The sequence below is a fragment of the Papio anubis genome, chromosome 6 (genome assembly GCF_008728515.1).
Source record: "Papio anubis isolate 15944 chromosome 6, Panubis1.0, whole genome shotgun sequence".
Taxonomy (NCBI): Eukaryota; Metazoa; Chordata; class Mammalia; order Primates; family Cercopithecidae; genus Papio; species Papio anubis.
The window spans coordinates 112,945,804-112,961,364 of record NC_044981.1 but is presented as its reverse complement, the minus strand read 5'-3'; the positions used below and the strand labels follow the sequence as shown (position 1 = coordinate 112,961,364).

Sequence of the window (15,561 nt, the reverse complement as noted above, 5' to 3'; positions counted from 1 at the left end):
CAATCTACTTGTGCTCACAGAAGCACAGGAGGCCAATAATACTTACCTCAGAGAATTGTTGTGAGCATATTAGAATATATTGTTAAGCACCTAGTACATAGTATTTAACAAATGTTAGATTGACTTACACTTCCATTAGCGCTTGGAGGGATCTTGGTGAGGCAGTGTGGTGTAGTAGAAATAACATGGGCCCTGAAATCAGACAAACCTGCGTTCAAAGCCTAGCCCTTACACTTGATTTCTGTCTGACCTTGGGCAAGTTACTTCATCTAACTAGGCCTCAGTTTCTTCATCCTGCCTCACAGTGACATTGTGAGGATAAAATAGGATCAAGGATCATAAAGTGTTTAGGGTTATATAAGTTGTGTAATAGTCACGTAATGGAATCCTAAATAGCAGTGAAAATAAACGTTACATGTAATAACATGGAGGAACCTCAAACAAGTCAACACAAAGAATATATATAGATTAAATTTAAATAAAGGTTAAAGAGTAGGCAAAATGAAATAATATATTATTTAGAGATATATACATTTGTGATAAAAGTATTGATAAAGTAAGAACCAGGCGGGCGGTGGCTCAAGCCTGTAATTCCAGCACTTTGGGAGGCGGGGAGGCGAGGCGGATCCGCGAGGTCAGGAGGTCGAGACCATCCTGGATTGGTATGGTGAAACCCGTCTCTACTAAAAAAGTACAAAAACTAGCGGGTGAGGTGGCGGCCTGTAGTCCCAGCTACCGGGGAGGCTGAGGCAGGAGAATGCGTGAACCGGGAGGCGGAGCTTGTAGTGAGCTGAGATCCGGCCACTGCACTCCAGCCTGGGCGACAGAGCGAAACTCCGTCTCAAAAAAAAAAAAAAAAAAAAGTAAAGAACCAATTATAAAGTTCTGAAATAATAATTATCTCTGTGGAGGAGAAAAGGGGAAGTGATTGTTTAGGGGCTTCTAAAGTACTGATAGTCTAGTTCTTTAACTGAATGATGGATATGAGGATTCATTAAAAAATTATTTTTAAAATGTTATTTGGCCAGGCGCAGGGGCTCACACCTGTAATCTCAGCACTTTGGGAGGCTGCGGCAGGTGGATCACCTGAGGTCAGGAGTTTGAGATCAGCCTGGCCAACAAGGCGAAACCCCATCTCCACTAAAAATACAAAAATTAACTGGGCATGGTGGCGGGTGCTTGTAATCCCAGCTACTCGGGAGGCTGAGGCAGGAGAATCACTTGAACCCAGGAGGGGGAGGTTGCAGTGAGCCGAGATCACGCCACTGCACTCCAGCCTGTGTGACAGAGCAATACACCATCAAAAAAAAAAGTTATTTGTCTGACATATTTCCAAATAAAATGTAAAGGTGTGACTCAAAAAATGTTAATGATATTTAGAAATAATCAAGTCTAGCACATTCTTTCATTTTATAAGTCTAAGTGCCTAAAGGATTCACCCAAGTTTATCCAACAAAATCAAGAGCTGACCCACATCTTCTGGCTCTCATCCAGTGATGATATCATCTTACATTTTACTACATCAATAAATTACATTAGTATGAACAAACTAAAATAAATTTGACGAGTTTACTTACCACTCTGATAGTACTTAGAATCGTGTGTCCATCTGAAGCCAGTGCAGAGGCCAAAGTCAGTCAATTTAATATGACCATCACGATCAATCAAAATATTATCAGGTTTAATATCTCTATGAATAAAACCCATTTTATGAACACTTTCAACTGCACAGGTAAGTTCTGCTATGTAGAATCGTGCCAGATTTTCTGGAAAGATGCCCATTCTAATTAATAGGCTCATCATATCACCCCCAGGAATGTAGTCCATTACAAAGTATAAATTGTCCTTATCTTGGAATGAATAATACAGACGAACTACCCATTCATTGTCAGCTTCAGCCAGGATATCTCTCTCAGCTTTAACATGAGCAACTTGATTTCGAAGAAGAACATCTTTCTTTCGGAGAGTTTTTGTTGCATACAAAGCCTTAGTATCTACTTTTCTTGCTAGGCAGACTTCACCAAATGCTCCTATTCCTAGTGTCTTTATCTTCACAAACATAGACTTGTCCATTTTAGCCCTTTTAAGACGGATGTAATTAGATTCTTTTTGGCAAAGCATCTTTCTCATTTGATCCTGGGCATCTTGAGATAATCCAACCTAGGCAAATAAACTAGATGTTAAATAAGAAATATCTTCTTCAATATTGAATATTAAGAAATAGCTTGGAAAAATTTCAGGCATATATTTAAAGGTTAAATACATAATTTTAATAAAGCATGTTAGAAATCTAGAAAATATTTCAAAGGAAATTAATGATCAAAAGTGCAGCCTAAGGGGTAGTTAAAAGGATATTCAAAGTGAATACATATGCAAATTCAGCTGTGGAGCGCAAGAAGAGGGTACCAGATGAGTAAGCTTTCTACTCTTCTCTAATGCACTCCAAAAAAAAAAAAAAAAAAGGTTCTCAATGTGCAACAAACACCTGTTAACATGCATCTTCATTTATCTCTCTGTTACATGCTTCTCTTGGTGGAATGCCTAGGCCTCAAATATTCTTCCTCCTATTTTGTCTTTCATGAAAAAAAAAATTCTTCCACTCCAGGTTCATTTATTCTAAAAAATTAATGTACCAAAGAACAACAAAACAATGCCTTTTCTAACCCACCAATCCTTTCCCCATTCTCAATAAATACACAATAGTCATTAATAATCTTTCCTTTTCTCTTTTTCAGGGCATTAGAATAAAGGTGCGACTCACGGCCCACCACTAACACAAATTGCAAAGGGTTTCTCCTACTTCGAAAAGAACCACCTGGTTGTTCACAAGATATCCTTTGGATATTTAGGAATACTTCAAAGAATAGTCAGTGTGACTCATGAACAGATCAAAAAATAGATTAAAAACAAAAACTAACTTCTAAGTATTATAGATATGGAATGCCTGGATTTAGAAGGGAGAAACATTTTTGGCTAATGAATAAAGAATTAATTAAAGGGTTTAAATAGAAAAGAAATTCAATTGGAAAAGGGGTCTAATTCTAGAAATACAAGACTAAAATAGAGCAACCACATGCTTCTGTTAGGATTCATATTTGCATGCAAAATCTTTTAAGGGTGGCATGCCAGACTTAGTTCAGAACTGTTTCTCTTAAAATCTTACTTGCCTACACAGTAATGGAGACTACAGAAGTCAGCAAAGCTTCCAACACCATAAAAGTTTAAATCAGCTATTAGTGAAAGTGAAGAGGAAAAAGGAAAAATAAACTAAGAAAATACACATAGACAGACTTTAGTAAGAAATCCTAAGAACTAAAATATGAATAAGTCATAGAAATTATTATGGTATTTCTCATTTAATAAAATATAAAATGGAAACAACAATACTGTAAAATCAGATATGGAAAAATCATTTTAAAAGAATAGTTCTCTCAAGTATATATATAAAGGAGTTTAATCACAAGGTTAAGCCTCTTGGATTGTGAGTGACAGATGTAAAATTAGGAGTCAAATATTTGAACTGTAAGCATATGATAAAAACAATAATAGACCGGTGCAGTGGCTCACACCTGTAATCCCAGCACTTTGGGAGGCAGACGCGGGTGGGTCATGGGGTCAAGAGGTCAAGACCAGCCTGGACAACACGGTGAAACCCCGCTTCTACTAAAAATAAAAAATTAGATCGGTGTGGCGACGGGTGCCTGTAGTCCCAGCTACTGGGGAGGTTGAGGAAGGAGAACTGCTTGAACCTGGGAGGTGGAAGTTGCAGTGAGCCGAGATGGTGCCACTGCACTCCAGCCTGGCAACAGAGCGAGACTCCGTCTCAAAAAAAAAAAAAAAAGATGATGATCGTCTTAATATCTAGTGAAGAGATCTATGTGAAATGACAACACATATTAAAGTGTGTTTACTTATTCTGATCTCCCTTTTAGTGCAGTTTGACTAAATAATTTCAGCACATTTTTCTCTAGTATATTATAAAAATGAAATGAGAAGGGAGAAATAACTGAAGGGAATTTCTTTTACACTTTCTAATAAGATCTATGTGATGAATAAACCCATAAACTCCAAATTTTCTACAAGTAAAAGGAATTGTTTCGTAAGTATATCAGGAGATGAGACCCACATATTTCTTTCTTTTTTTTTTTTTTTGAGACGGAGTCTCGCTCTGTCGCCCAGGCTGGAGTGCAGTGGCGCGATCTCGGCTCACTGCAACTGCCACCTCCCAGGTTCACGACATTCTCCTGACTCAGCCTCCCAAGTAGTTGGGACTACAGGCGCCTGCCACTGCGCCCGGCTGATTTTTTTTTGTACTTTTAGTAGAGACGGGGTTTCACCGTATTAGGCAGGATGGTCTCAATCTCCTGACCTCATGATCTGTCTGCCTCGGCCTTCCAAAGTGCTGGGATTACAGGTGTGAGCCACCGTGCCCGGCTTGAGACCCACAAATTTCTAATTTATGTTTAAATGTTGTAAGATAATGTATAAAACCTAGAAAACAACCTTTCCTCCAATTTTCATATAAAGGTATTATGTACACCTAAACTGTATACTGCAAATTATATTTTTCTTAATTTACACAAGATTTTATTAGAGGAAATTCTGAGTAAATCTTGAAATACTAAAAAAAAAAAAAAATGCTACAATCAAAAGTACTTTAAATTTATTCACTTTTAAATTCTGTAACTGATAATATATTGTATTTAGCTATAAAAAAAGAAAAATACTGGAGCACAATATTTTAAAATAAACACCAAGCAAATAGATTTTAAGTATAAAAATGGACATTTTAAAAGGTTTTACCCGCATCATTTCATTCTCTAATTGTTTTTTACGATGTAGACGCTGCTGATGAGATTTGAGTACATTTTCTACATGTTGCTCCATAAAGAATTTAAATGCTTGAGGAGAATAACTTTGAATACGAGATTCCCTTCGCTCTTCATCTTTCTTGTTTTTCCTAACAGTAATGGGTGAAGTTGTAATCTGTTTCTTTTCTTTATCCCCACTATCAACATTTTCATAACTCTTTTCACTCTCATCTTCCTTGGGCAAGCTTGGCTGATCCTCTTTGCTAGGCTTACTGATTGATTCATATGGAGGAACAGATGGGTTTTGGTGCAGCAGATGTTTTGGGTAGGGTGGTGGTGGTCCTTGATAGTTTGGAGCTTCAGCAACAGGTGGCATCACAGTCACATTTGAAGCGGTTCCCTCAGGAAAAGGACTGGGTTGAACAGTTTGAATTGGCTGTGGTATCCAAGAAGGGTGTGTAGGTGCTAAAGCAGTCTGTAGCTCTGGTTTTAATACACGCATGCTTTTCACAGGCTGTTGAATAGGAGCTGGTGTAATTGCAGTGACTGTTGTAGCGGAAGGCTGAGAATTAGCAGAGTGACTTGCTCTATTTCCTAATGGGTTATTAAAAGAATTTGACCTCACTGGTATGTTAGGTTGCCATGTAGGGATTTCATGCCCACTGCTCGGGGATGACTGGGCTGGAGCAGAAGATGACTGAGGCCAATTTGTTTGCAGTCCAGGTACATTAATGTTATACAGTTCCATGTTATGACTATTTCTGTTTGGCACCATCATAGACTGAGGAATATTTCCATTTGTATATGACGAAGGAGCGGCAGATCCCCCTGTTTGTAAAGCAGAAGGGCTTTGTCCATTAGTTGCGGTCAGAGGATATGGTGGTGGTGGCTGCCGATTCACAGTGCCAGCAGGGACAACATTTTGGTGTATCATGAAATCAGTTTGTCCAGTACCATTCTGCATTCCAGGTCTCCCTGATGGAAAGTTAAATTTGCTAGAACTCTGCATGATGATTGGTTGTCTGCCAACAGGAACAGAACTAATGCCTCTCTGTCCCTGATTAGAAGGATTCATGGGGGAAGTATTGAGAGGTGGTGGAGGATAGCCCTCTTGCCATGCCCCAGGTGGGACAGGAGAGATTCGGGAGATTACGTATTCCATGTTTCCAGAATAGCGTTTTGTTTGAGAGTTTGGTTCCCATGAAGGGGGAGGTGGAGTTGTACCTCTTGGAGGGGGAGTCTGGCCTCTTGGAGGTGGTGGAGGAGTAACACTCCTTACTTGAGGTGGAGGTGGGGGGTTCACTCTCTGTCCGTTGCTGGGGTGAGCTTGAGCAAATGCTGTTATACCAGATCCAGACAAAGGTCTTCCTACATCTGTCTGTGAGTTGGGACTCTCAGAATGATAGGCCACACTTTCTCCTAGTGGTGGGCCATGCCTCTGAGGAACTAAGGATTCTTTAGAACCTTTCCAGCTCTGTTTGCGGTTAACTGATTGTTGCACATTCCCTATGGTTATAAGAGAGATAAAGAGGAAAAAGAATCATGTTTTCAACCTCTTATTTTTGAAAAGCTTGCAATTCTGATACTACAAATGATACTCAATTCTCTTTCAAGAATTATAAAAATATAAAAAAGTTCAAGTGATCACTTGTACAAAATGGTGACTGTAGTTAATAATGTATTGTACTCCTGAAAACTGCTAAGAGAGTAGATTTTAAGTGTTCTCACTACAAAAAAACTATATGTGAGGTAATAATACATGTTATTTAGCTCAATTTAGCAGAAAAAGAAAAAAGAAGAGTTATAAAAATAAAATTTCAGTAAGTGGTTTCCTTTCACCTTTTAAAATTTTATTTATTTTTGACCGGGCGTGGTGGCTCACACCTGTAATCCTAGCACTTTGGGAGGCTGAGGTGGGTGGATTGCTTGAGCCCAGGAGTTTCAGACCAGCCTGGGCAACATGGTGAAGTCCCATCTCTACTGAAAACACAAAAATGAGCCAGGTGTGGTGGCACGTGCCTGTAGTCCCAGCTACTAGGGAGGCTGAGGTTGGAGGACTGCTTGAACCTGGGAGGCAGAGGTTGCAGTGAGCCGAGATAATGCCACTGTACTCCAGCCTGGGAGATAGAGCGAGACCTTGTATCAAAAAAAAAAAAAAAAAAGTATTCTTGACTGATGGCTCAAAATTCACAAAGTACAATATCATACTTCTGTTCTTTAGCCGACCGATCTTTAATAAGGTACTTCAGGGATATACATATACAAGTTAGTACTATACATCCTATATGTACTACTACGCCTAGCTTTTTTCATTAAACAAAATGAAGATTCTATATCAGTATAGAAAGTATTTCCTCACTTTAAAAAATGTTACCATTGTTTTTCACCTTACGGATATACCCTAATTTATTTAATCAGTTCCTTCACTGATAGACATTTAGGTTATTCCCAGTCTTTTGCTTTATACATTAAAAAAAATGCAGCAATGAAAAATTTTGAACAGGCCAGGTGTTGTGGCTCACGCCTATAATCCCAGCACTTTGGGAGACTGAGGTAGGTGGATCACTTGAGGCCAGGAGTTTGAGACCAGCCTGGCCAACACGGGGAAACCCCATCTCTACTGAAAATACAAAAAAATTAGCCAGGCGTGGTAGTGTGCACCTACAGTCCCAGCCACTCGGGAGGCTGAGGCAGGAGAATTGCTTGAACCCAGGAGGCCAACGCTGCAGTGAATTGAGATTGTGCCACTGCACTCCAGCCTGGGTGACAGTGCAAGACTCCATCTCGAAAAAAAAAAAGAAAAAAACTTTTTTTTGAACAGATATAGTTTCATATATATGCATGCATATTTGTAGATAAATTATTAGAGGTGGCATTATTAAGCCAAAGGGCGTATCTATTTGTAATATTCATAGCCAGTACTGATTTTAAATATATTTAAATATATATATATTTTTAAATTGAAACAGAGTCTCACTTTGTCACCCAGGTTAGAGTGCAGTGGCACAGACTAACTGCAACCTCCATCTCCCAGGTTCAAGTGATTCTCCTTCCTCAGCCTCCCGAGCAGCTGGGACTACAGGCACACGCCACCACGCCCAGCTAATTTTTGTAATTTTAGTAGAGATGGGGCTTCGTCATGTTGGCCAGGCTGGTCTTAAACTCCCGACCTCAAGTGATCCGCCCACCTCAGCCTTCCAAAGTGCTGGGATTATAGGTGTGACCCACTGTGCCTGGCCTTTTAATATGGTTTTTAAAACAGAAAAAGATAGTAGGCTATAATTAGCTGAACATTAAATAAGGTCTAGATTTTACAGAAACTGTCTTTAATGGAATTTCCAAATCAATAAAACAAGCAAAAAAATAATACCAAAAAAAAAAAGAAGTATTTAAAATAGAACAGTCCAGCCACTTAGGAAAATATACACGACACATTGGTATAAAGACAATACACATATACATTCCAGAAGGACTAAAGGTTTAAATATTAAAGATGAAATCATGCAAGCACTAGAAAAAAACAAAAGACCATTCAATAATATTGGGGTACCTCTAGCAAATGTCTTCCCAGGCATGACAAAAGTAGAGATCTAAATACAAACACTCATTACCATTAAAAACAAAACAAAAAAGAATACTAACAAATTTGAAAGCTCAACATTATCCTGGGCAAAAATATATCTAACAACATATCTGAGAAAAAAAGTGGTAAAATGTGGTGAATGTTCATAATGTTTAGTTTAACACTCCCTTTCATCTAGGCGGGGCAGCATTTGGGGTCTATATTCTCAAAGGAGGAGCCAGACGAAAAGCAGGTAAGTAAATAATGTTTGGGGAACATTATCATTCTGGATAAACCGGACAAGTCCTCTGGCCATCAGGCTCTTTCTCACTTTCCTCAGACGGCCAGCTGAAGTCAAATACACCATGTCACTCATTCAGCTTTTAGAGTATACAGTCACCCCTGTTGTTCTGCGCCTCCCACAGAGCTCTCCATATTCTTCCACTTCCCAAACCTTTCCACTATGTCCTCTGAATCCACTCGGCTCCACAGCCAGCAAATGTGCCTTATCAGTAACCTCTCCTCCAAGCTTTCCTGCCACCTTCTTGAAGCTGGTTTTCTTCTGCTGATATTACTTTCCTTTCTGCCTTTTGAAATTAAGGTTTTCTTTAAAAATAATCTGGCGAAAAGATGGGGTTCTAACATTTGTTCTTACAGGTTTGATATTATTCCTTTAAAAAAGCCAGCTCTTTTGAAGTTCATGCTATGTGGGAGGCCACACTCACTAATTCCTCTCACCTAATGAGCTCCTACCTATTTGCTCTGCTTCATTCAGCCACAGCTTCAGCATTCAGTCTACCCTAAGCCCCGCCTTCATCCTGTAACCTCAATATCCACGAGGATAAACCATCAATTGCCCTCATATCTCAGCTTCTTGACGTCCCCTCTTCCACTCCACATCAAGTATCATTCTCATGACTGTATTTCAAATTTTGGTATTACTCATATCTGCTAGTTTCAGAATCACTTATTTAAGGTTTATATGTTTATACTCCCAGACCACAACTTCTTCTCTTTTGTTTACTCCTACTGCAAAAGTTTTTGAACTTTATTAAGGAGCAACCTTACCAAGATCTCCAAGATTTTTTTTTTTTTTTTTTTTTGAGACAGAGTCTCGCGCTGTTGCCCAGACTGGAATGCGTTGGCATGATCTCGACTCAGTGAAACCTCTGCCTCCCGGGTTTAAGCGATTCTTCTGCCTCAGTCCCCTGTGTAGCTGGGATTACAGGCAGGTGCCACCACACCCAGCTAATTTTTGTATTTTCAGTAGAAATGGAGTTTCACCATGTTGGTCAGGCTGGTCTTGAACTCCTGACCTCAGGTGATCCACTCACCTTGGCATCCCGAAGTGTTGGGGTTACAGGCGTGAGCTATTGCATCCGGCCAACATCTCCAAGGTTAATTCCCTACTTTATCAGTCCTCCTTTTTCTTATTTTTATTCTTTTGAGACAGTCTTGAAGTCATTCAAGCTGGAGAGCAGTGGCATGATCATGAATCACTGCAGCCTTGAACCCCTGGGCTCAAGCAATCCTCTCATCTCAGCCTTCCAAGTAGTTGGAACTACAGGCATGCATCACCATGCCCAGCTAATTATTTTATTTATTTATTTTTGTAGAGATGGTGTCTAAGTTGCCCAGGCTGGTCTCAAACTCCTGGGCTCAAGTGATCCTCCTGCCTCAGCCTCCCAAAATGCTAGGATTATAGGCAGGAGATACTAAGCCTAGCCTATTTTTAAAATGTTTTGTAGAGACGGGGTCTCCCTAATATACCCAGACTGGTCTCAAACTCCTGGCTTCAAGCAGTCCTCCCACCTTGGCCTCCAAAGTGCTGGGATTACAGGCGTGAGCCAATGCACTTGGCCTTCTTTATGACACATTTTATCCAACTTAAATCCATGGTCTATCACTTTGTTCTTCCCTCTCTTTTCTCCAAGATCACCTCCTTTTTATTCATTCATTAAATATTTGGGGTTTTTTTTTTTTTTTTTTTTTTTTTTTTTTTGACATAGAGTTTCGCTGTGTCGCCCAGGCTGGAGTGCAATGGCGCAATCTTGGCTCACTGCAACCTCCACCTCCCAGGTTCAAGCGATTCTCCTGCCTCAGCCTCCCAAGTGGCTGGGATTACAGGCACCCACCACCCCATCTGGCTAATTTTTTGTATTTTTAGTAGAGATGGGGTTTCACTATGTTGGCCAGGCTGGTCTTTTTTTTTTTTTTGAGACAGAGTCTCGCTTAGTCGCCCAGGCTGGAGTGCAGTGGCGCGATCTCGGCTCACTGCAAGCTCCGCCTCCCGGGTCCACACCATTCTCCTGCCTCAGCCTCCCGAGTAGCTGGGACTACAGGCGCCCGCCGCCTCGCCCGGCTAATTTTTTGCATTTTTAGTAGAGACGGGGTTTCACCATGTTAGCCAGGATGGTCTCGATCTCCTGACCTCGTGATCCTCCCGCCTCGGCCTCCCAAAGTGCTGGGATTACAGGCGTGAGCCACTGCACCCGGCCCATTCATTAAATATTTATAGAGCATCAACTATATGCCACGCACTGCTCTAAGCATTCCAATGATATTGGTAAACAGAACATCCCTGGCCCATGGGACCGACATTCTCGAAGGAGGAGCCAGACACGAAGCAGGTGAATAAATAAACGAGGTAACTTCAGGGAATGATAAATGCTCTGTGAATGAAAGATAAACGGCATCAAATGATAGAGAGTAACGAGAGGATAGAAAGGGATAAGGGCTCCTCTGAGGGATAATATATGAGTTCAAACTGCACAGGCCAGGCGCGGTGGCTCACGCCTGTAATCCTAGCACTTTAGGAGGCCGAGGTGGGCGGATCACCTGATGTCAGGAGTTCAAGACCAGCCTGGCCAACATGGTGAAACCCCGTCTCTACTAAAAATACAAAAATTAGCTGGGTGTGGTGGCACATGCCTGTAATCTCAGCTACCCGGGAGGCTGAGACAGGAGAATCACTGGAACCCGGGAGGCAGAGGTTGCAGTGAGCCAAGATAGCGCCATGGCACTCCAGTCTGGGCTACAGAGCAAAACTTTGTCTCAAAAAAAAAAAAAAAAAAAGACTGCATAAAGGTCCTGAAGTGGGAGCTTGGTATTTTCCAAGAACAAAATAAACCCAGTATGGCTGTAGAACAGTAAACGAGAAGGAAAAAGTAGTATTAGATGGGATCTAAGAGGTAGCCAGGTCATGGACAAGGAATTTGGAAGAATAAGAAGCCGATAAAGACAGAGGAGGAGTATGCTCTGATTAAGGATTTAAATTAACCTTTCAGGTTGGGCACGGTGGCTCACACCTGTCTCAAAAAAAAAAAAAAAAAATACCCTTTTAGCAATATTATCGATCTTATTTTGTACTTGTTTAGTGAAACTCCAGTCAGGGATAATTCCAGCTATCTTTTTTTGTTGTTGCTTTTAACACTTAAAAGAAAAAGTGATGCAATGGGCAAACTGATTCTACTATAATTTAGGATCAGCATCCTTGGATGGCCTCAGCACCACCAGGAAACTCTTTCTATAGTCTTCACTATTGCCAGTCCTCAGTCTCCTCAAATTGCCTGCCCCATTCCTCACTCATTACTCTAAGAAAATAACTTGGTTTTCTATTTCAGAGAAAACAGCAGGCATCAGAAAGGACTCCCTTAGCTTCCCTACCTAACCCAGGCCCATTTGCTGCTGTTAGAGAAAAATGGCTGTTCCTCTATCTAAGGCTAATATTCCCTCATGCTATGCTTTGGATCCTATTCCTCCTGGTTTCTCAGGAAGCTTGCTTGATCCTCAAGTATCTCTTGAATATTTAATTTCATCCTCTTAACTGGAGTCTTCCAATTATCTTTTAAACATGTTTAAGTCTCTACTTAAAAAAATAATAAGACGACGACTCTCCTTCCACTCCCATATATACAGCTCTACCTCAAAGTGTTATCTGGTCCACAAACTGACATAAGATATATCACAAACTGACATGAGATTAAGTATGGAAACGGAGAGTGAGGATTGAGAAACATTTATAGAAATTTGACAGAATAAACTTATTCTGTTAAATACAATGATAAACTATTTAAACATATATATATATATTCCTTTTCTTTTTTTTTTTTTTTTTGAGATGGAGTTTTGCTCTTGTTGCCCAGGCTGGACTGCAATGGCTCACTGCAATCTCCGCCTCCCAAGTTTAAGTGATTCTTCTGCCTCCGCCTCCCCAGTAGCTGCAATTACAGGCATGCGCCACCATGCCCAGCTAATTTTGTATTTTTAGTAGATTTTAGTAGGGGCAGGGTTTCTCCATGTTGGTCAGGCTGGTCTCAAACTCCCAACCTCAGGTGATCCACCCGCCCCAGCCTCCCAAAGTGCTGGGATTACAGGTGTAAGCCACTGTGCCCAGCCTAAACTTATTACTATTATTATTATTTTCTGAGACAGAATCTCGCTCTGTCACCCAGGCTCGAGGGCAGTGGCGTGATCTCAGCTCACTGCAAGCTCCGCCTCCCGGGTTCACGCCATTCTCCTGCCTCAGTCTCCCGAGCAGCTGGGACTACAGGCGTTCGCCACCATGTCTGGCTAATTTTTTGTATTTTTAGTAGAGACGGGATTTCACCGTGTTAGCCAGGATGGTCTCAATCTCCTCACCTCGTGATCCGCCCGCCTTGGCTTCCCAAAGTGCTGGGATTACTGGCGTGAGCCACCGTGTCCAGCCCTAAACTTGTATTTTTATGTCATTTAAAATTTTAACTTTCTTTTTTTTTTTTTTTGAGAAAGGGGCTCACTCTATTGCCCAGGCTGGAGTGCAGTGGTGCAATCACAGCTCACTGCAGCCTTAACCTTCTAGGCACAAGCAATCCTCCCACCTCAGCCTCTGAGTAGGTGGGACTACAGGCACATGCCATCACACCTGGATAATTTTTTGTAGAGCTGGGGTTTCACCATGATGCCCAGGCTGGTCTCAAACTCCTGAGCTGAAGCGATCCTCCCACCTCAGCCTCCCAAAGTGCTGTGATTACAAGTGTGAGCCACAATGCCTGGCACTTAAATTTTCATTTTCTAATAATTTATTGTATTTATAAAATTATGAATTGAATTCATGATGAATTGGAAATTTGAAAAATCAAAGGTCTTCACCATAGATGGTTTGAGAAGCACTACTCTTGCTAATGTCTTCACTCTCTCCTCCAGAAACACTTCTTGAAGGTATACCTTTTTTTTTTTTTACTACTACATATCCTGTTTAGTCCTCAACCCACTCCAATCTGAATTATGCTCCCATGACATGACAAGTTACCTCATTTGCTAAACCCCCAATCCATATGCTGAAGTCATAACCACCAGTAATATAAGATGTGACTGTATTTGGTAATCAAGATTAAATTAGATCACTAGGGTGGGTCCTAATGCAGTATGACCTGTATCCCTGTAAGAGAAAATCTGGACATGGAGACGGAGACTCAAGACACATGCACATGCAGAGGGACAAACATATGAGGACACAGCAAGGTGGTGGCCATCTGCAAGCCAAGGAGAGCGGCCTCAGAAGAAACTAGACCTGCCAGTAACTAATCGTGGACTTCTAGTCTCCAGCACTCAAATAAATCTTAATTGTTTAAGCCACCCAGTCTGTGTTATTTTGTTATGGCAGCCCTAGCAAACTAAAACACCATGTCACTAAAGTCAACAAGATTATTTTTTAGTTCTCATCTTGGTCAATATCTCTTTCTTAGCAGTATTTGGCATTTTGACCATTCCCTCCCCTCCATGAAATGTTCTCTTACTGTGGCTCCCAAAACACTGAAAACCTTACTGGTTTTCTTCCTTTTCACCTATTTCTTCTCTGTCCCCTTTGCAGGTTTACCCCTTCCTACTAGCTATTAAATAATAAGCTTGGTTGCAGGCCATCTTACTATTTTGATCTATGTAACATCCCTTAGGTGACCTATTTCATATGCCCGGCTCATACATACATACCCAGCTCCCTACTTGACATCTCCACTTGGAAAACTACAGCCAGATTTACCATCTTTCCCACCTAAATTCTATTATCTTTTAACATTCCCTTTCTTAATGTCAGGTATTATCATCCATTTATTTTTCTAAGCCAAAAACCTAAGAGTTATCCCCTTCTATCATCACGTACCATATGTAATCTATTACCAAGTCCTTGTCAGTTTTACCACTCCCATCCCTCTTAATTCATTCATTTTCTTCACTGCTTTTGCCCAAGTCCAAATTACCCTCACAAACTACTGTATTTCCTATCACACCTGTCCTCATATCTATCCTCGCTCCTCTCTAACCCATTCTCATCCACTGCAGCCATCTTTCTGAAATACAAATCTAATAATGTTATTACCCTGCCTGAAACACTTCTACACCTTTCTGCTGCTCTTAGGATAAAATTAATAAACAGAGTCAGGCCCCTATGCAGAGTCAGTCCCCTATGGACTTTTCCAGTCACATGTCACAATCCTGTTTTCAGTGCTCCAAGCATTTTCATTTTTTTTTGTGGCATCAAAATCTGCCAAAGCAGCCATGCATAGGGACACTCACTAATCCCATTCCCACTAACTCTGTACTTCTTCAGATACCAGCTTTATTACCAGTTTGTTAGGAAGGGCTTTTCTGATCTTCTTGATGCGGTTAAAAAAAAAAAGAAAAAATCCCACTATTATATGAGTCCACAGTACCACGTAACTCTCCTCTCTTCATTCACACCATATATAGCTCTAATTCTACAGGTATCTGGGTGATTATTTGATCTCCCTTACTAGGTAAGGTCCACAAAAGGGCAAGAACTTACCCAATGCAGAGCAAAGAGCCTGAAACAGTGGATGATCAATAAAAACGTGTTGAATAGGAAGAATGACTATAGCCCTCTTATAAATCAATTCTTTTTCTTTTCTTTTTTTTTTTTTTGAGATGGAGTTTCGCTCTTTTTGCCCAGGCTGGAGTGCAATGGTGAGATCTCAGCTCACTGCAACCTCCGCTTCCCAGATTCAAGCAATTCTCCTGCCTCAGCCTCTCGAGTAGCTGAGATTAGAGACATGTGCCACCACGCCCAGCTAATTTTTTATTTTTAGTAGGGTTTCTCCATGTTGGTCAGGTTGGTCTCTAACTCCTGACCTCAGGTGATCCGCCCCGCCTTGGCCTCCCAAAGTGCTGGGATTACAGGTGTAAGCCACTGTG

The 15,561-nt window shown here is 40.9% G+C and overlaps 1 protein-coding gene and 1 long non-coding RNA gene across 5 annotated transcripts in view; one reads left to right on the top strand and one right to left on the bottom strand.

Annotated features, from left to right (window-relative positions):
- Nucleotides 1-2,816, top strand: part of LOC103883956 — a 29,495-nt gene extending 26,679 nt beyond the window's left edge. Inside the window, exon 4 of the long non-coding RNA XR_646353.2 lies at nt 2,736-2,816. This is a non-coding gene — a long non-coding RNA (uncharacterized LOC103883956). The remainder of the gene's footprint in view (nt 1-2,735) is intronic.
- LATS1 (large tumor suppressor kinase 1) overlaps nt 1-15,561 on the bottom strand; it is a 55,086-nt gene that overhangs the window by 13,737 nt on the left and 25,788 nt on the right. For all 4 annotated transcript variants that reach the window (XM_003898060.5, XM_021937739.2, XM_021937737.2 and 1 more), the window contains 2 exons: nt 4,804-6,317; nt 1,578-2,160 (listed from right to left, as the gene is read on the bottom strand). In XM_003898060.5, coding sequence (XP_003898109.1) covers nt 1,578-2,160; nt 4,804-6,317 — 2,097 coding nt within the window. The remainder of the gene's footprint in view (nt 1-1,577; nt 2,161-4,803; nt 6,318-15,561) is intronic.